Source organism: Microtus ochrogaster, unplaced genomic scaffold (assembly GCF_000317375.1).
Source record: "Microtus ochrogaster isolate Prairie Vole_2 unplaced genomic scaffold, MicOch1.0 UNK1, whole genome shotgun sequence".
In the NCBI taxonomy this organism is placed as follows: Eukaryota; Metazoa; Chordata; class Mammalia; order Rodentia; family Cricetidae; genus Microtus; species Microtus ochrogaster.
In genome coordinates, this window is record NW_004949099.1 from 27,073,876 (window position 1) to 27,094,959 (window position 21,084).

Below are 21,084 nucleotides of genomic sequence, written 5' to 3' on the forward strand. Positions count from 1 at the left end.
AATCTCGCACTGTTTGTGAGTCTGAGCTTAACCCCCAGGTTTACATCCGACCCCTCCACACCTCGCAGGCCATACTTTCTAGCAATTCTTTCAGTCTCTCAGGGCTATGCCCCGCCCACCTGTCTCTTGAGCTGCCTTCTCTCCCACCGTGGCCTGTCCTGCTCTTGTTCCCACACAACAGAACTTCACCCGAATCCACTCATTCCATCAGAAGTCATGTAAGGTGGCTCCCCTCAGAGCACCCACAAATACCTGGCCGTTAGCAGAGTCCACCGTATTTTGGCGTGTTTATCTCCACATCCAGATGCGTTCTTAGGGTGCTTGTTACGATGTGTGGTTCACTGTGCCTAACGGCTTACATTCCCTAATCACCTTACCATTTCCTGCAACGTGGTTAACGGTGCAGTTCTCATCTCTTCAGTGTGGACTTGTACTTTTTCCCTTGTCTCAGTGTTGTTCTAGAAAGAGCTAATCTGACTTCTCCAAGTCCCCACAGGTACACAACCAAAGTGGAGCCTTGGTTGCTGCAGGTCCTGAGGACAGAATCAAGTCTGTACCACGGGAGTGTATACAGGCTGCCACTGCCTTTTGTTGCAGAACCCCAGTTCTACGAGGGTTGGTAGCATGCCCAACTAATGTTCCCAGCCTCGTTCAGCTCTGTGTGCCAGGTGACTCAGTCCTGTGGCATTTCCAGGCGGCTTCAAGTGGCTTATAGACTGGAGCACCAGCAGCCCCTTGGACCAGGAGATAATTAATGTATTGGGTTTTCCTTTTTAGATTTTCTTCCTTCCTCCTCTCCATCCTCCTCCCTTTTCCCCTCCCCCCTCCTTTCTCTCTCTCTCTCTCTCTCTCTCTCTCTCTCTCTCTCTCTCTCAACATGCTCTCACTATGTAGCCCTGGCTGGTCTAGAACTTGTTATATAGACCAGTCTAGTGCCAAATTCACAGAGATCCACCTGCCTCTGCCTCCTGAGTGCAGGGTTTATTAATGGTCTATGCCACAATCCTGGCTTTTAATTTTTTTTTTAATTTTAATTTTACATGCAAGAGTGTTTTGTCTGCATGTATGTATGCGCTGATGTCAAGTACATGCAGTGTCCATGGCGACAAGAAGAGGGCATCAGCTCTCCTGGAGCAAGAGTTGCAGGTGCACGTGGATGCTGGGAATGGAACCCAGGTCCTCTACAAGAGAGCGCTAGTCGCTGCTGAGCCATCCCTCCACACCCACCCAGACCACTGTGAGGGATTCTGGAGGATGGGAGTGAGGGCTGAAGTGACAGTGCAGATGGACAGACAGACATGGTGCCAGACTCCTACCGGCACCTCGGGCCATGTTCTGGAAATGCCCAGACTTTTTTTCTTTCTTGAGACTGGATCTCTTCATGTAGCCTGGTGTGGCCTTGATTTTACAATCCTCCTGCCCCAGTCTTCCGAGTGCTGAGATTACATGCGTGCCCCACTAGGCCCAACTTTTTTTACGCTGTTGTGACAGAAGCTGTCATTAATCACAGTGAGCATTGGGGCTCCATGAATTTGTAGCCACTGGTACAAAAGGTTGGGCTGTATCCCACTCATGAGGCCCTGGGCCTTGATTCAGGAGCAGTAGCCAGCATGGGTGATATAAATTGTGTCTTTATTTGAACATCATTCCACCTGCACTGAAGCTCAGATCCAGCAGCAGCAGAAGGGGTCAGGACCAAAAGAAATGTTACCAAATTGGACAATGAACATCAAGGACACATTCAAGACAGAACTTACTAATGGGGTGTAGACAACACCAATCTATCCTAACACCCAGCACAGGGCCTCGGAGGGCTGTCGGAGTCCTAGGGAGGGCTGGCCGCTCCTGATCACTTTCTCAGGAAAACTCCAGTCCTACCCTAGCTCTGACTGAGCCAGGCAAGAACCCATAGAAACTTCTTGTACTAGAAGGAGCCCTGCCCCTCCAAAAAGAGGGTTTCCCTTTTCCACACCGGGGGCTGGAGAAGAACTAGTGTGCTCTGTGCTCAAGGGGGACCCTTAGTCCTGGGCTCCTTCCCCAGAGCTCCAGCTGCCAGCCGTCATCTTGGCTCTGTCAATCTTCCCCCACATCCTGACGCCCTCGGAAGGCCCTCCTCCACACTGCGGTCCTGAGAGGTGAGTTCTACTTGTCACAGCCCCAAGGACCAGTCTAACCATTGTTTTGGATCAGAGACCAGACCACCTCGAGGTTATGGCTGCTTTCTTCACTCTCTGCCAGGAGCGAAGAAAGTCAGAAACAGGAAAGAAACACCAGCTGTCCAGCCACAGCTGGCTGAGGACTTTTAATGACCTAAAGTCAGGAAGCTCTTAGTTGGTGATCAGAAGCAGAGATGTCGACCTTCCTAGCCTGTCCCTTCCCAAAGGCCAACACTGGCTCACCTGCCCCAACTGTGCCGCTCCAGCTGCCGGATCTGCCAGAGCCCCACCTGAGCTCTTGAATAAAGCATCCATTCTCCCCGTCCCTACCGCTTCTCAGTCTTCAAGACCGCAATGTGGTACGTACTACTACCTCTCTTCTTTCCCCGTGCTATCCTGGGGCTCCTGCAGACTTCAGCCCACCAACCTGAAACTCCACAATGGATCTCAAATTGCTGGGCAGTAGCCGGTTGGCTACGGTATGGATGGGAAACTGTTAGATGGCTCCCCAGAAGGAATTAGTTTCCTTCCTCCCCCGTGTGGTTACCCTACTGCTGACGCACACACGCACATACAAACACACACATACAAACATACACACTCACATTCTCGCGAACACGCGTGCACTCACACACACACACACACACACACACAGTCTCTCTCTCTCCTCCACAAAGGAACAAAACTGCTTGGACCACAGACCTCCAGTCCCTTGACCTCCATGGAGTCGTTTCTAGCCTGTCCACCACAGCATGGGGGGTGGTGGCTTGGACAGCAGGTGTCCTTAGGGGAACAGTCTTCAAGCACCCACATGGCTGCCCTCCTCGCCCCACCTCCAGCATTTCTTCTTCCCCCTCCTCCTGCCGACCCTCTTCTCCACATTTTATTCTGGCCCACTGCGAACCACACCTCCATCTCCCACTTCCTGTTCCTCTTCACCCACTGCCCGCTACTCCACGGAAACCCCTCTCCAATTCTTCTCTTCCCCATCACTGTGTGTCTCTCTAGATCCCTCCTGGAACTCCTTCTGCACCACACAGCCCCTCCCTCGCCATGCCTGTCTCCCATCTCATCTTTGCTTCTCTGGCTCTGCTCCTGCTTCCTCCCTGCCTAGTTCCCAATGTCACCCACTACCTTGCCCTCCTATCTTCTGGTTTGAATCTAAGGAACTGACTCCTGCTCTCTTCTCCTTCATACAAGCCCCACCCCATCCATTCCCAGTCTCCTGGCCACCTGCAGAAGACAGCTCCAGTGCTGGGGCTCTAGGAGGCGACTGGATGGGAACAAGTGTGTGGGGGGGACACAGGGCAGTCACCAAAGCTCGGGGGGAGGTGTCTGTCCTGGAGGAAAGAGGAGGAAAAGTGGAGATGCGGTCTGGAAAATGCCAGGTATCAGGAATCCTTCCAGAAGCCAGAATCCGATTCCATCCAGGGTCTGAATGGGGCAGCCTTGGGTCATGGGTCTTGCTCAGGAATCCTAACTCTCAGCTCCAAGTCTGAGCTTGGAATTGAACACAAGGACAGCAAATATGTGGACTAGCCACCCTTCCAACTCTGGCTGAGGCCCACGTGACACACGGAAGTGATGAGCTCCCTGTGGAGCCCATAGGGGCCACACACTCCTCAATACAGGGACCACGCGGCAGGCCATGCCCCAGGAGGCATTATGCTAGATGCAGCTAGTCTGCCACCCCTCCACTGGGGACAGAAGGCTTGTCAATGACGAGATGGCTCTGCCACCAGGTCTATAAGGTAACCAAGGATGGTCCAAAAAACACCTGGAATCTCCCTCATTTTCTCTCTGCTAATGAGAGAAGAGAGGAGCCCCCATGGTGAGAGAAGAGAGATAGTCTCATCTGCCCCTCCCTAACACACACGCATGCATACACGTACATACGCACAAACACACGCACACACGCACGCACGCACGCACACACACACACACCTCAACTCCAAGCACTGCCCATGAGGTTGCAGACCCTGGGCATATCGCAAGGCGAGAGTGGGCAAGGAGGAGAAAGAGTCAGGGGCAGGGTAACAGGGCCTGGGATGGGGACAAGGGTACCCTGTTCAGAGGTGATCTGCAAGTTCAAGTTAGCAGAAAAGTATCAAAGACGCAAGACAGTCCCTGCCTTTGGCAGATGTCCGAGTGTAGGAAGCGAGAGAAGGAGAGAGGATCCCCTAACTCCACCTCTGAGCCCCCTTTCCACAGCCACCGACCCTGACAATGGGCCTGAGAAGTCTATGCTGTACAAAACAGGCCAGAGTCAAGGGCTCAGTCGCTGATAAGCTATCCTGGTAGAGAAGAGGCCAGGCCAGTCCCAGGCTGGGAAACTGGCAAACTCCAGCTGCGGTGATCAGCTGCCTCCTCCCGCAGCCTCCTCCAGAGCCTGTGTCTCCCCTCAGACTCTGAGGTGATGAGGGATTACCAGCAGTGGGAAGGAAGACCCTATCTTTTCTCCCTCAGCACGGCTTCGATTCCTCTGAGAGCTGGGTGCAGGCTTGAATGAGGGAGTCAGAAGAGGCCCCGTAGGTGGGGCTGGTGGCACCTGGAGCTTTGTGGCAGATGTGGTGGGACCATCATCAGCAAATAAAAATAAAGTAGGAAAAAGTCTGGCCCTCCTGGGGCAGTGTCTTGAAGAAGTCTCTGTAGGAGACCAGGATTGGGGAGGCAAGGAGGCAGCAGGCAGCCTTCCAGACTGAAGGGGTCTGAGGAGCCCGCCCTGCAGAGCTTCCTTCCCCGGGGGTCCTCAGGGACCTCCAGCTAGTCTACACGGTGAGAAGGAAACGGAAGGACCAGAGAGGGAGAACCAGGCTCCCTTAGGAGGCAGGACCAGAATCAGGACCCCAAGGGCCTCTGCCTTCCGCCAAGCTGCCACCCCACCCCTGCCTCTTTTCAAAGCCTGGAGCTGTGTGCAGTCAGAGATTGGGGTCTGGAGCTTGACCGCAGGAACGAGAGGGCAGCAGACGAAAGATGTTGAGATCGGGCCAACTCCTGGGCTACAGTCCTGGCTCTCAGGGTGCCTGTGTATGAGCAACAGGGCATGGCAGGACTCCCCATCCAGAGACATCACCTCCTGGCCGCAACACCGAACTGACTGTGGTGCCTACAAAATCTGAGGGAGAGAAGAGAGCATGTTAGAGACTGTCAGGACAGCAGTGGGCAAAGAATGACTACAACCAAGTTGTTGACTGGCGGGGAAGCCAGCACCCCATTCAATCTCCGACTTCACAGGGTCATGCTAAAGGTTCCAAAGAGACGCCGTTCAAGTATTTGGCACCCAGGAAACGGTGGTGGCTTTTCCTTTGGCTCAGAACTGAGCTCGAGAGCCCAACTTCATGCACCAGTGAAGGCTGGAGACTTCTTGGCATTGAAGGAAACAGGTCACTTCCTGTATCACCTGCATAGGGAATTTCCGGTGCGGGGTGGGGGAGGCTGTCTATAACCTAGGCCAGCTTGGAACTTAGAGGGTAGCCGAGGCTAGCCTTGGCCTCCTGATTCTCCTGTCTCTGCCTCCAGGGTATGAAGATTACAGGTGTAGGCCACTATGATTGACCTCCCAGATCTTGTTTAAGAGCGAGCTGCAGCCGGGCGGTGGTGGCGCACGCCTTTAATCCCAGCACTCGGGAGGCAGAGGCAGGCGGATCTCTGTGAGTTCGAGACCAGCCTGGTCTACAGAGCTAGTTCTAGGACAGGCTCCAAAACCACAGAGAAACCCTGTCTCGAAAAAAAAAAAAAAAAAAAAAAAAAAAAAGAATGAGCTGCAATGACTTGCCACAGGCTGGGGACTGCCTGGGCTACACATTGAGTTCTAAGGTATTCTAGTCTACCCCAAAAGGCCATGTCTTAAAAGTAAATGAACTTGTGAGAGAGCCCTCAGGAGACAGGAGAGAGAGACACTGGGTGGATCGCTGCTGGTTACACCTATCAATGCCCAGATAGCTTCAGAGAGGCTGTTACAAATAGGTTGGTCTTGCACTTCTGGGAATTACCACCAGGGGGCAGGTCCTGACCTCAAACCAAGACCAAAGAAACTACCCAGTGGGAGAGACCTGTGGGAGCTCTTATAGTCCTAGGTAATGAACGGGGACAGGAAGGCCCTAGTCTCACCTAGAGCTGAGGCAGATAGTGTGACTGCTGGGGTGAGCTTTGGCTCTGGACTTGGACCTGCATTCGGGTCCCGACTGCACTTAGAAGACTTTTGCGCAAGCTCCCAACTCTCCACACGCCCATCCACTGGAGGGCTTGTGTCCTCCTCTGTAAAACAGCGGTCGTAATGCCAGCCTGCAGAGGCCTGTGAGGTCTGACCGCTTTGAGGAAAGTGTCAGCCCTTGCTGGCCACGTTGCAGGCACAAACTTTCCCCTCAAAAGCCCGTCCTGGGACACGAATCTGTTCTGACCACCCCGGTTTTATGAAGCGCGGGGAAACTGAAGCTTGAGGTGAAGCGACCTGGTTTCGCTATAATCTGTGCTCACCACTCAAGACTTCAAGCACAACAACAGGGCCCCTGCCAGATGAGTGGATACGAGGCTGGATACACTGTCTCATCTAATCCCATTGTATGGTGAGCCAAATCCGCAAGAAATGACTATAGCGAATGGCTTTGCTAGACATAGACGGGACTGTGGAAGCCACTGCTCTGGATCTCAGTCTAAGGACTGTGTGGCCATACACACAAACGTTCACCATAGTAACGCCTCTCTGGGCACTAGCAGTAGGCTGACATCAGTGTCAGAAGACTCTGCTTGGCTTCAGCCCTTTGATTATCTGGTACTGTTATTACATTTCACTTCTGGAGACCCCAAGAACACACTTGGACATGAGTGTGTTAAGGCAGAACAAAGATATCACAGCAGCAGCAGTAGGAAACCTTGGACCCTCCCTACAGGAAGAAGAATTAAATAAACCATCATTCAACTTGTGCACTCTTTTGAATTAAGTGAAGTTTATTATCTATATGTTTGCGTGAGAGTGAGGGTGTGTGGAGGTCAGAGTACAGCCCGTAGGAGTCTGTCTTGGACATCAAAGTGGGGTTAATGAGGCTTTCATAGCAATCCATCTCAATGGCCCTGAATTGTCTCTTTGTTGTATTATTGTCATCAATATGCACGATATACAACCAATATACAATATCGGTGCATTAATATACACCAATTATACAACATGGTATAATGAATTTGTGATTGGCCACCATTCCATACCAAAGCTGTGACCACTGGTAATTTGCATATACTACAAGCTCTGATCTCATGGTCCAGATTCTTCTCCTTCAGACCCAACCTGATAACCACCCCTATAGTCTGTAGTTATCATTTATTTTTTTTTAAAAAAAATTAAATTTTATTTATGTGTGTGTATGTGCTAGTGTAAGCCGCATGTGTTCAGACAGATGCCTATGGCAGCAAGAAGAGGGCACTGGCCCCTCAGCAGCTGGAGCCACAACATAGGTGCTGGGAACCAAACGCAAGTCCTCTGCAAGAGCTGTAAGTGCTTTTAACTACTGAGCTATCTCCAGCCCCATTAGCTCTTTGTCTTTAATAAATATATTTATGATACATTTGAATAGATTAAGTTTTATAAATTGTTAGATATATTATAAACACATATTATAGGGCTTAATAAAACACAGCTCTCTGTCACTTCACAGTCACAGCCTGATGGAGGTGGGTCTTGTATCTTATCTGTTGCTTTCATTGGTTAACTAATAAAGAAAACAGCTTGGCCTGATAGGACAGAAAATTAGGTAGGCAGAGTAGACAGAAAAGAATGCTGGGAGAAAGAAGCCAAGTCAGGCAGTCACCATGATTCGCCCACCCAACACAGACACAGGTTAAGATCTTCCCTGGTAAGCCACCTCGTGGGCTACACAGATTATTAGAAATGGGTTAGATCGCCGGGCGGTGGTGGCGCACGCCTTTAATCCCAGCACTCGGGAGGCAGAGGCAGGCGGATCTCTGTGAGTTCGAGACCAGCCTGGTCTACAGAGCTAGTTCCAGGACAGGCTCCAAAGCCACAGAGAAACCCTGTCTCGAAAAACCAAAAAAAAAAAAAAAAAAAAAAAATGGGTTAGATCAATATGTAAGAGCTAGCCAATAAGAGGCTGGAACTAATGGGCCAGGCAGTGTTTAAATGAATGCATCTCTGTGTTGTTATTTCGGGTAAAGCTAACCCTGTGGTCGGCCAGGTGCCAGGAACTTAGCCTGCCGCTCCTAATACAACAACAGCCACGGGGATGGGATGATGCCCACGACCTCTGAGCTTCAATTCCTGTTGTCTAATTACTTTCAGGGTGGCTGTGTGTGTCTAAGCTGGAGAACAGTTTTTGGGAGTCTCCTACCACTGTGTAGGTCCTGGGGCTCGACCTCAGTCATTAAGCGTGGTAGCAGGTGCCTTTGCCTGTTGAACCATCTTAATCGTCCCTGTGTGTAACTTTTTAAATCATTTTTTTAAGTTTTTATTTTACGTGTATGGGCGTTTTTGCTTGAGATGCAAAAACGCCCATACACGTAAAATAAAAATAAAAAACGTGCATCGTGTGTGCAGCGCCGGAGCCCTGAAGAGGGCGGTAAACTGGAGTTAAAGCCCCTTCTGTGGCCTCATGCGGGTGAGAATCGGGCCAGCTCTTCGGGAAGAGGAGCCAGTGCTCTTCACAGCCAAGCCGTCTCTCCAGCCCTCTGGGTGTAATTTTTGCTTCACTTTTAAATGTTTACCTACGATTGACCTGCCCCGCCTGAAGCAGGCCTTACCCTCAGGTCCAGGCACGTACCTTTGTTCTCCTGTTTGAGCTCCTCCTGCAGCAGGTCAGTCTGCCTATTGCCCAGCACGAAGGCGAGGAAGGACAGGATGAGCGCGTTGAGGATCCCGATGATGGCCAGAATGTACGCCCAGCGCACCGAACAGTCCCCCAGGGAGTACTTCCCCGTCTTGGCCCCGCACATGTCCCGGATGGTCTCGGCGTCCCAGCCATCGGGGAAGATCATACAGCCCAACACGAGGCACAGAGCTGGGCATGGGGGAGCAGGTCCACACCGAGGTCGGGTCAGGAAGAAAGAGAAGGCAACATTACTTCCTAGAAGCGAGGAGGTGGGAGGGGGCTGAGTCCTGAGAATTCCCCCAGCCCCATCTAGCAATCTGATCACTTTGTAACTCTGAAAATACAGTAACTGGGACCTTTGACCTCTCCTGCCTAACCCCGCCTTCAAGGAATAAGAAAATACCAAAGCCAGGCCACATCCCCTGACATCCTCTGGGTTCCACTTATTCTTACCCATCCTCATCACTTCAGTTTTTGTGAATCTGGCTTTGGTTTGGGTTTTTCTTTTGTTATTCATTCGACAATGGTTCCCTGACAATCACTTCGCATTCATTCAAAGACAGCTCTGCAGGTAGCAAAGGGTGACACTAAGGTTTCCCCATAGCTTCCCTCCCTCCAGCTGTGTCTGGGAGATGGGAGGTCCTTGGCTAGTCCTTCTGTAGAATGGGAGCCATAGTGCTAACTTGGTCATTCATTGCTGAGGGTCTAGTGTGTGCTGGGCATTAGAGCAGAGCTCAGGGAGGCACCCAGGTAGGGAGAGAGGAGGGTTGCAGTGGTAAGGACTCAAACGCTGGCCCAGCTCTCTGCAAGATTTGTGGGCCTCATTTCCTTTGTCTTTGTGCTTCAGTCTCTAAATCTGTAAAACGGGGGTGATTATGAGTACCACCAAGTGAGGTAAAGATGACAGGGAGCCTCTAAGTGCTTTGCACAGCAACTCCCACATAATGTTACTGCTGATATCAGAACTCGTCCTAACAAGCGCCGGCTGCTCTTGCAGAGGATCCCGGTTCAGTTTCCAGCACCTACTAGGCACTTCGCAACGGTCTGTTACTTCAGTTCCAGGAAATCCGACACCCTCTTTTGGCCTCCATAGGAACCGTACTCATATGGTACACATGCACGCAAGCAGGCAAAATACTCACGCTCATAAAATAATAAAATAATTCAGGGCCATCAATAGCAGTTATAAAGCCAGTTTAGCCAACATGACACCATCTCAAAAAAAAAAAAACCACACAAAACAAAAACCTTAGTCAAAACAAAAATAATAATCACACAAATGAGGAAATAATGCAATAGGCTTCAGGTGAGGCGAGACAGATAAAAGAAGAAAGGGTGGGCCAAGATGGCCATGTTAAATAGCTCCCTTGTCCAATCCACTCACTTGGGTTACTCTACCAAGCTCTCACCAGCCTAGGTTGGGAGGGGGTGGGGCAAGTCTGAGCCAATCATCTCACTGCATTCCTTTGGTGATAGTGATTGACTAGGAGAGCAGCACAGGCCCCATAGCAGGCCAATCAGAGGCTTTGGGTTCAGTAGGCAACTGGGAAGGCTTGGTCTGCTCAGTCCCCTCCCCCCATGTATTAGGTCTGCAGTTTGTGCAGAGCTGTTTGAGTTGTGTGACCCTTGACACCTCCAGGCTCGACCTGGTTATTAGATGACAGAGTTGACAAGGTTTGGTTGTTCTCAGTTCTGTCACTATATGTGGCCTATCCGGTCCCCACAGTGGGAAAGAGGAAAGAGCCTTGACACTCCTTCCCCCAGCTCCAGTACAAGGGAGTGCTCCCTAAGTGCCAGGCTCCTCCCTCCCCAGAGTTCTGAAACTTGGATTCCACCCCACACCCATCCTCCATGTCTGATGTAATGTCCCCAACAACACTGCCATCAACCTCTCGTTCTACTGGAGCTGCCTTCAGTTTCCAAGACAATAATCCCACCCCCTTGACGGGCATCAAGGAAACACCCTGCTCTGCAGCAGAACCAAGCCAGGAGAGCCAGAGAACTAAATAGTCTGAAGATACACCTAGGCATACAGATGAAAAATCAAGTGCAGACCTCCACACCCCCAGGGGACAACAGGAGCTGGAGACTAACCATGGAAGCTTCAGGCCCCCATGGGCATTGAAATTCTGGTGTTAGACATTGTTGAAATCAAATCTTAGGCATGAGACTAAGCCCTTTGGTGCTCTGTCATTGATTGGAAGGGAGGAGGAGGAGACTTTAATGTCTGTCTCCCTACATGCCCTGTTTGTGTCTCCATCCCTGGGCTCAGATTCCCCAGCGAAAGGCAGGAGTAGGGTTAGAAACTGACAGGGGACAGACACACACACCCTCCCTGCAGTTGCTTCCCAGCCCTCCTCTCCCTAGGTGCCAGAGTGGCTGGCCCCACTGTAGTCTGTTTTTGCTCACTCCTGGTGCATTCTCATCTCCATGGAAACCGCTCCTGTATCCCAGCTCCAGCTTCCTCCCCCTTCCCAACACAGGCACTGAGACCTCAGTGAGATTTTTCCCCCCTGTGCTTTTGAGTTCTCATTTCCTCTCTCTCTCTCTCTCTCTCTCTCTCTCTCTCTCTCTCTCTCTCTCTCACACACACACACACACACACACACACACACTCCTCTCTCATCTCATCTCAGCTGGTCCCTCATTCCCTCTTTTCTTTTGACTTTGTCTCCATCGTTTCCTTCCCTTTCTCCCCCACACCTCCCTTATGGTGCTCCAGTCTGCGCTTCAACCCTCCTCTCTCCCTTTTCGTTAACATTTGATCTCTCTATTCCTTCTTTTTTCTTTCATCTCTGTATCTATCCTCCTTACTCCCTCCCTCCCTCTCTCTCTCTCTCTCTCTCTCTCTCTCTCTCTCTCTCTCTCACCTCTTCCTCCTCCTCCTTGAACCTTTCACAAGTAAATTTCTGATATCCTTAACCCCACACTGGGCCCACAGAAGCAGTGTGTCACAGACAGAGGCAGGCATGATGTCTATCTTCAGCATGAAGGGAAGCATAAAACCAAGTCATCCCACTGACTGTCATACATGCGAAGGACTGTCTCAAAGGATCAGACTGGGGGCAGAGGCCAGAGCATCAGGGGCAATGGGAAGATGCTGAGACAACCTCCCTGCCTCCTTGGCTCGGCAGAGCATCAGATGGTGACTTTGGGGCCTCGGTGACTTCTCGAGCAATGGGAGAGAACAAGCAGTCAAACCACTTGAGAAACGCCAGGCTGAGATGGTTTTTCTTTGTCTGGAGGAAGGGAAGTGATCAGAATAGGTTATCCTTGCCCAAGAATCTCAGCCTTCAGGGAATGGCACACCACAGACAAGGCAGGCTTACCCACCTGCAGGATGAGGATTCCAAGACCGTGGTCTGGACTGCACCTTTTGGAAGTCAGGAGCTGGCTGAAGTGCCAGTTGCTCCCAAGTCTGATACCCAGGGACAGGATGTAGCATGCCACAGAGTTCAAGACAACCTGGACTGACACTCACATGCAGGGCATAGCGTGCCTCAAGAGTTCTCTACCTTCAGTGTAGAAACTTCATGGCAGGGGCTGCCCTGTCTATCCTGAGATGCTTAGCTTCATCCCTAATCTCCACCCACCAGATCTCAGGGGAAAATACGTACTGTTGTTTTAAAATCCATCCAAATAATGGTTAGCATCCCCTGGGAGTAATGATTGCTTACTGAAAACCACTGGTGTAGAGGCAGGGGTTCTGGGATACAGCATCGCCATTCATAGACTCTACGATTACCCTGTGCAGGCAGCCAGGAGGCATTATGAAATATTAAAATTGATAATATCAGCATGAAGTGCAGCTCAATGATAAAATGCATCCATAAAGCCCTGATCTCAGTGCCCAGTACTGTAACAATAATAACAACAATAATAAATAGTAATAATGAGTTGTTTTTAACAACAGCAATTGAAGATGGGTATGAGGGCCCACACTTATAATCCCAACACCGGGGACAATGAGGGAGGGTTATGAGCATGAGACTAGCCTAGACTCCCTAGCAAGACCTATGTCCAAAGATAAACAAACAGCATTGAGCATTGAACTATCTGTCAGTGTGCTAAGTGCCTACATTTCTCATCATCTCATTTAATCCTATAAAAAAAAAGTTAAAGGCATGAAAGATAGTTCCATTTGTAAAGGAGCTTACTGTGTGTGCCTGATGACCCGAGACTGATCCCCAGAACCCTAGGAAATGGAGAAGAGGATACTGACTCCGCAGAGTTGCTCTCTGATCTGCACGTTACAGCCTGTGATGTGGGCCCACACGTTCACTGATGTGGGTTTCCCCTCTGTATGCTGTGAATATGCTTTACTACTATTGCTTCAGCCTATGGCAGGGCAGAATAGAGTCAGGCAGGAAATTCAAACAGAGATATAGAGAGAGAGTAGGCAGAGTCAGGGAGATGCCATATAGCTGCCAAAGGAGAAAGACATCCTGGAACCACAGCCTCGTGGTGGTACACAGACTAATAGAAATGGGTTAATTTAAGATGTAAGAGTTACTTGATAAGAATATTGAGCCAATAGGCCAAACAGTATTGTAGTTAATGTAGTTTCTGTGTGATTATTTGGGTCTGGGTGGCTGGGAAACGAACGAGCAATCTCCATTTACAAAATGGTGCCCACTGTCTGGGGCATGGGTCCACATAAGATCAAAAAAAAGAAAGTTTAAGGAAAGAAAAAGAGAGGGCTTCTAGACCCGTACAAACGGGAGCCAAGCATGGCCTCTTGGTAGCTGCATTTTTTTTTTTAAGATAGATTCTGTTTGCTGGCTACAAGCAGAGATGCAGGTCCTTTAAGAGAAGGCTTCCTGGCTCAACATTAGCAGCAAAAACTGCATGGCTCCTTTAAGGAAAGGCTTCCTGGCTTGTGTTGGTAGCATGAATGGCTCTGACTTTTCGGGAGGTCCTGTACTTAAATGGGGTTTGTGAGCAGCATGCTACTAGTTGCTCAATGGTAAAATAGGCCCACTGAATCCCTGGAGCTGGGGCAGTGAGCATGGCTCACAGAAAGAGTGAATGTACCTCTACCATGTTGGATAGGGCAGAGACTGTTGGAGGGAGGTAGCTTGTTCATCCCAGCTGCTAAGAACCAAATTAACCACACAGAAACTATATTAATTAAAACATTGCTTGGTCCATTAGCTCTAGCTTCTTATTGGCTAACTCGTATATTAATTTAACCCATTTCTATCAATCTGTCTATCACCATGTGGCAGTGGTTTATGGGCAAAGATTCAGCTTTCTGACTCTGGCATATCCATGGCATTTCTCTGACTCTGCCTTCTTCCTCCTGGCATTCAGTTCCGTTTTCCCCACTTACCTAAATTCTGCCCTGCTATAGGTCCAAAGCAGTTTCTTTATTCATTAGCCAATCAAAGCAAGACATAGACAGAAGGACCTCCCACACCAAGAGCCAACAGGCAAAGCTGTGGGGTCAGCCCTAACCATGTCTGCTTAGCTTTTAAAAGAAAAAATAAGGTGCTCCTGATTAGAAAAAAAAATGATTACAGATATGCAATAAAGACAGATTCAAACAACAACAAAAAAATAACCCCTGAATGGGTCACAGTGTTGGATAAATGTACATTGACTTGGGAGAGAGAGGAAAAGAGTATAGACAATTATAAAAAGAAGAAAATAGTTTTTAAAAATAAAACATCTTTAAAGAGACAGTAAAAGTAATATAAAAGAGTACAGACTGATATAGATTAAAGTAGTAAAAGTAATAAAAAGATCATGTAAAGATGGAAAATTCACAGCAAGTCTAGATTATGTGTATTATTGTGTTTTCTTTCAATTTTTTGACTGTGAATGAGCTAACTACAGAGTGACATTTCATTGTATGTGCTGCTAAGCTAAACCAACTTATTATCTATTTTAAAGGTATCTTGACTTCAAATTTTCAATATAAGGATAGGCAACCTTGAAAAAGAGGTTCTGCTTTTGTTTCCACAGAAGATGAGAACCTGTGGGTTCCATCAAGACTAATGTGGTTTGATGGAACAAGACCCCCCCCGAAAGGTCTCTGTATACCCTAAAAATACTTAACACAAAAAACAGCAGAAAGCAGTTTAGAGAAAACTATGCCCAAATTCCCAAAATTATGGCTTATAAATGTTTGTTTTCATTTAAAGGAGGCTATGATATATAGATGAATACTTGGTGTTGGTATGGATCTTGGTCTATTGATACAAATTTAAGATTGATTTGTTACACTGTGTATATGTATTTCTGCTCTTAAGGTATTGTGTTTGTATGGCTCATTTAAAAATATAATGTATTATTAAGACATACAGGTTAATAGATAGTCATCTGTTAATAGCCAAACTTGTAGTCATGTTAGTTAGTTTTTCTAGATGTATAGAGATATATTTCAGATGAATATGTAGTCTTCAAACCTTCCAAAGACTTACAGAATATGACATTTAAAATGTTTTAAGAACTTAGACTTTTGTTGACAGTGAGACATGTCTGCTTTTGGCAGTATCAATTACTTCAGAGAGGTTGATGGACATTGAAGAAACTCACTATGGAATTTGCCTTCAATGTGCAAGGATAGTCATTTGGACAAGAAACTGCTCTTGCCTGGACTGCTTGACGGTATGCTGTATGAACTGGACATGTAAAACCCACAGAAAAATGACTGCTGAACTTGCCTAAAGAAGGTGAGACAGTCCTTTAGGTTTCCTGCTTCATGAAAGAGTCTGCCAGACATTCTGCAGGGTACAAAACAAAGTGACTGACAAACTGCCAATATGGGCACAGCAGTCTTTCAAACTTCCTGCTTCATAGGAAAGTCTGCCAGTTACTATGGGCCTGTAGGCTGAAGATGGGTACCCCAGTCTTACAGAAGAACTTTGGTAGTGAGATTTCTGTCAATTGTAGAGTTTTGGAAGTTGCTTACAATGCACTTAACTGTTTACTTAGGTAATATTATATCCTTCTGGAGTCTTTGCAGAGTTGAAGACAGTTATAGTTTTCCTCAGTTATGATAAAAGATAAATTAGATATAAAACTTTAGACTTACAAAGATAAGACAGATGATAAAGTAGTTTTCTTAATTTGCCAAATGTAAATGGACTAAATGTTGTAATTGTAATTCTTGCTTGATACCTGTTTTGCTATATGTGATATTATTATGTTAAAGTCAAAACCTTTCTTTTTATTTAGACAGAAAAGCAGAGATGATGTGGCTTTCTCCTGTGTATAATGTAAAAATGTTTTATTATCATCGATTAATAAAGAAGCTGCTTCAACCTATGCCAGGGCAAAATAAAGCCAGGCAAGAAATCTGAACAGGGATAAATATCGAGAGTAGAAGGAGTCAAAGTGATGCCACGTAGCTGCCAAAGGAGAAAGAAGTGCCAGAACCTTACGGTAGACACAGATGAATAGGAATGGGTTAATTTAAGATGTAAGAGTTACTTAATAAAAATGTTGAGGTAATAGGCCAAACAGTGTTGTAATTAATATAGTTTCTGTGATTATTTGGGTCTAGGAAGCCATGAACAAATGAGCAGTCTTCCATTTACAGTACACATCATGGGTACACACAATAATAATAATTTTTTTAATCTATGAGATTAACGAAAACATAACCCCCACTTACAGATGAGGGAACTGAGGCCTGGAGGAACTCAGTCTTTTTTTGTATGTCACATGGCTGGGAATAATGAAAACTGCATTCAAGCCCAGAGAGGTACTTCATTACATCTTTGAACAAACTCATTTACAATTCCTTGTTTGTTTGTTTTTCTCTGTGTAGTCCCTGCTGTCCTGGAACTCACTTTGTAGACCAGGCTGGCCTTAAACTCACAGAAATCCTCCTGCTTCTACTTCCTGGGTGCATTTAAAATATTTTAAAATTAATTTAATGTATATGTGCTCTGTCTGCATGGACATATGTGCACTATTTGTGTATATAGTACCCTTGGAGGTAAGAAGAGGTCATTGGATTCCCTGGAATAAATGGTTTGAGCTGCTGTGTGGGTGCTGGGAACTGAACCCATGTCCTCTGCAAGAACAACCAGTGCTCTTAACCACTGAGCCTCCCCTCCATCCCCTTGAATATGCTTTCCTCTGTTCTGCATCATGGAACATGAACGTAAGAGCAAGGGGTCATGCAATCATTTTTAACGACGAAGATAAGAATCACATTCCAGGAGTACTGGAGCAGGGAGTGAAAGTCACTAACAACTTCAGTTGCTCTTGTGCTGGTTCTGGGTAGCCTAATCTTTGAACACTTGTTTTATCTACTAGTCTAGAATCAGGGTGGAGAGATGGCTCAGTGGTAAGAGTGCTTGCTGATTATTCAGAGGACCAGAGTTTGGTTCTCAATACCCACATTAGGTACTTATAACTGTCTTTAACTCCAGTTCTGTGGGCAACACACACACGCACATGCGTGCGCTCTCTCTCTCACACACACACACGTTTGCACAAGCACACACAAATAAAAATAAAACTTTCTTAAGAGAGAAAGACTAGAAGCTTAGATTATTAAGCTAAAATTATTGCCGGGCGATGGTGGCACACGCCTTTAATCCCAGCACTCGGGAGGCAGAGGCAGGCGGATCTCTGTGAGTTCGAGACCAGCCTGGTCTACAGAGCTAGTTCTAGGACAGGCTCCAAAGCCACAGAGAAACCGTGTCTCGAAAAAAAAAAAAAAAAAAAAAAAAACAAAAAAAAAAAACCTAAAATGATTTAGGGTTTTTCAATCACTCACAAAAACCTAGTTCTGGCATAAAAAGAACATAAAAAGTTCTTTTTAACTTTCTCTCATTTTTATTTAGTAAGGGGGAAAACATTTAGCTATACGTCACTGGGGAAGTCCCTTCAGCTCTCTGACCCTTGCAATCCTAGGAAGGGTGGTATCTACTTCTCGTGGCCACAATGTAGAATGAATGGTTATCAACATCAACTGCAACATAGGCACACCCACTGCTTAGGTGGCATTCACTCTTTAGATATTCTTACCCCTAAATCCATATATAGTTTTTTTTTTGAGGCTACATCAAGCTGCAAGGTAGGCTGGACATTTTTTCCCTTTGACCCCCCTCTCTTCATCCCCACTTTTGTACATGCCTCTCCCCTGTACATATACAGAAAAGAAATGCATGTAATGTGTTGACTACACAGCCGTTGTTACAGCACCGGTGTGAACATACCTATCACAAGGGAGCTTGTTATATGAATTATAGTGTATCCATGCCATAGAATATTACTAATTCAATTTACTAAACTGTTTCTAGTTTCTTGATACAGAGGCTAAAATGACTGGGTTAAATTTTTGTTTTAGACTAAACATGTGACTCAGTGGTAGAGTTGCTTAGAAGTGCAAGTCCCAGATTCAATCCTCAGCACTGCAATATGGATAAATCTTTGATTCTTTTCCAGTCTATACAGTCAATGCTACAACTTTCCCTCTTAGCAATTCTGGTAGGGGGTTGGAGAGATGGCTCAGAGGTAAAGAGCATTGCCTGCTCTTCCAAAGGTCCTGAGTTCAATTCCCAGCAACCACATGGTGGCTCACAAGCATCTGTAATGAGGTCTGGTGCCCTCTTCTGGCCAGCAGGCATACACACAGACAGAATATTGTATACATAATAAATACATAAATAAATAAATATTAAAGAAGAGAGAAAAGGGTACCATTAATTTGACAGACAAAATTGAATCAATGTCAAAGGATACTGAGAAAGAATTCATACTGTTGAATTTGACAATCAAAATTTGTTTAAAAGTTATGATAGGTTAGTAGATAGAGTATCTCTCCAGGATGGCAATCTGCATGCTATCCAAATAATGTCCAAGGATGAGGTGTTAGCTTTAAAGGAAAAACTTTAGACCTTGGAATCACATGTGCTATGTTCCTCAGTAAAATCACTAAGAAATATATACAGGCCAGAAGATTCAGGCTTTACAAAAGACAGTAGTAAAAAGATTTGAAATGATTGAGGAAATTATTGGAACTGATGAACAGGAAAAGAAGGGACAAGGACAGGATTCAACATCACCAGTAGCTGTCAGAGATGACTTACCCAGGGTTTTAGCTTTCTACCCTGTAATCTACTCTGACAAAGCATCAAGTTTAAAGACCCAAAAGGATTCAAAGAAGGTAGCTGGATACCTATAGGAATGAATGATCTAAAAGAAATTAAGCAAGCTGTTGTAATTTATGACTTGTATTCTACATCTGTTAGGGAGATGATAAAGACATGGGCTTCTAGCATTAAAGCTACACCACATGATTGGCTTCAGCTAGTGTCAGCTGTCCTGAATGATGGGCCTCAATTGATGTTTAAATGCTATTTCAGAGGACAGGTGAAAATTTTAGAACAACAGGGAAAAGCAAAAGGACTTGAGACTTCCCAAGATCAAATTCTTGGTGAGGGCAATTATGCTGACCCATAGGTTCAAGCTCTTTACAATGAACAAATCTTGTTCCTATGCCACAAAGCAGCCTTAAATGCTTGGGACAGGTTTCAAGAAGCAGGAAAATAATTTGAATCATAAACCAGGGTTAAACATGGCTAGAGAGAACTCTTTAGTAACTTTTTGATAAGATTAACTAAGGCTGTACAAATAGGAGTAATACCTAGATGCTAGACGAGTACTTATTGAATCTCTGGATTTTGAAAATGCCAACTTAGAATGCAAAAAGATACTTGGGCCTTTAAAGGTTAGATCAGCACCATTGGATAAATGGATCCTTCATGCAATGAACACTGAGACATTTGATTATAATACTGAATCTTGGGTAGGAGAAGCAATTTCCAAAGATATGAGGAGACATCAATATGCCAAATGTTTTAATTGTGGTAGAATAGGATATCTAAGAAGGGAATGTAGACAAGGAATTCTTAGGAATAATATCTCCTCTGGGAATGGCAAGAATAGGAGGACTCAGCCTTCAGGTATATGTAGGAGGTGTGGCAAAGGCCGACATTGGACCAATGAATGTAGATCAACAAAAGACAGACAAAGCAACCCAATACCATTGGGAAACTCTTTGAGGGGCACTATTGGGAAACTCTTTGAGGGGCCTCTCACAGGTCCCCAAGCCAAAAGTGGCCCAGTCATTCCCAGTCACTCTGAAGAACATGTCTCACTAGGAAAATTTAAAAAATCCAGAGCCTTCTGTAAAAGAGCATAGTGTTATAGATGATGGCATAAACATGGAGGGTTAATCAAAAATTCCTACAGGAAATAAGAAATGTATATTCCGGCAGACTTCTATAAATAATCAAAGACCAAAGCTAAGAGTGCATAAAATGACATTGTAATTGTGGGTTTGATAGACACGGGTGTGGACATGAGTATCATTACTACAGAATTTTGGCATCCAAATTGGCCTCTTCAAGACTCAGATGTTCAATTACTAGGAATTGGAACCCTATCTCAAGTTAAACAAAGCATGAGTTTGGTTGAATGCATGGGGCCAAAAGGTCAGAGAGGAAAGCTGAGGCCATATGTGGCTGATATTGCAGTGAATTTATGGGGTCATGACCTGCTGCAGCAGTGGAATACCCAGATTAACTGCAGTCCTAGGAACTCATAATTCTAGGAAGGATATTATGAGGTTCTATATACAAATGTCACAAGTCTGTACAAATGTCACAAGGCTGTACAAGAACACAAAGCAACTAGCAAACCTTTAGAGGTACCAACAGCCCTACCTTTCAAATGGTTAACTGAGAAACCCATATGGGTTAAGCAGTGGCCATTAACAGAAGACAAACTGCAGGCTTCAGAACAGCTGACACAGGAGCAACTAGATGCTCGCCATATTGAAGAATCAACCAGTCCTTTGAATTCTCCTGTATTTGATGTTTAAAAGAAATCTGGTAAATGGAGAATGGTGACAGATCTAAAGCTGTCAACATGGTAATTCAAACTATGGACCCTCTACAATCTGGGATTCCTCTGCCTTCTCTATTACCAAAAGGATGGCCTCTTATAGTTACTAATTTGAAAGATTGTTTCTTCACTATACCTTTACAAGATAAAGACAGAAAAAAAAATTGCCTTCACAGTACCTACTTATAATAATTCTCAGCCTACTAGGAGATATCAATGGATGGGCTGTCTCTCACAGGGAA

The 21,084-nt window shown here is 46.2% G+C and overlaps 1 protein-coding gene across 1 annotated transcript in view; it reads right to left on the reverse strand.

Moving 5' to 3' along the window:
• Nucleotides 1-1,613: 1,613 nt before the first annotated feature.
• Lhfpl4 (LHFPL tetraspan subfamily member 4) overlaps nucleotides 1,614-21,084 on the reverse strand; it is a 40,590-nt gene continuing 21,119 nt past the window's right edge. Inside the window, exons 2-3 of the mRNA XM_026788103.1 lie at nucleotides 8,924-9,160; nucleotides 1,614-5,271 (exon numbers count right to left, since the gene is read on the reverse strand). Of these exons, the coding sequence (XP_026643904.1) occupies nucleotides 5,171-5,271; nucleotides 8,924-9,160 (338 nt within the window). The 3' untranslated portion in view covers nucleotides 1,614-5,170. The remainder of the gene's footprint in view (nucleotides 5,272-8,923; nucleotides 9,161-21,084) is intronic.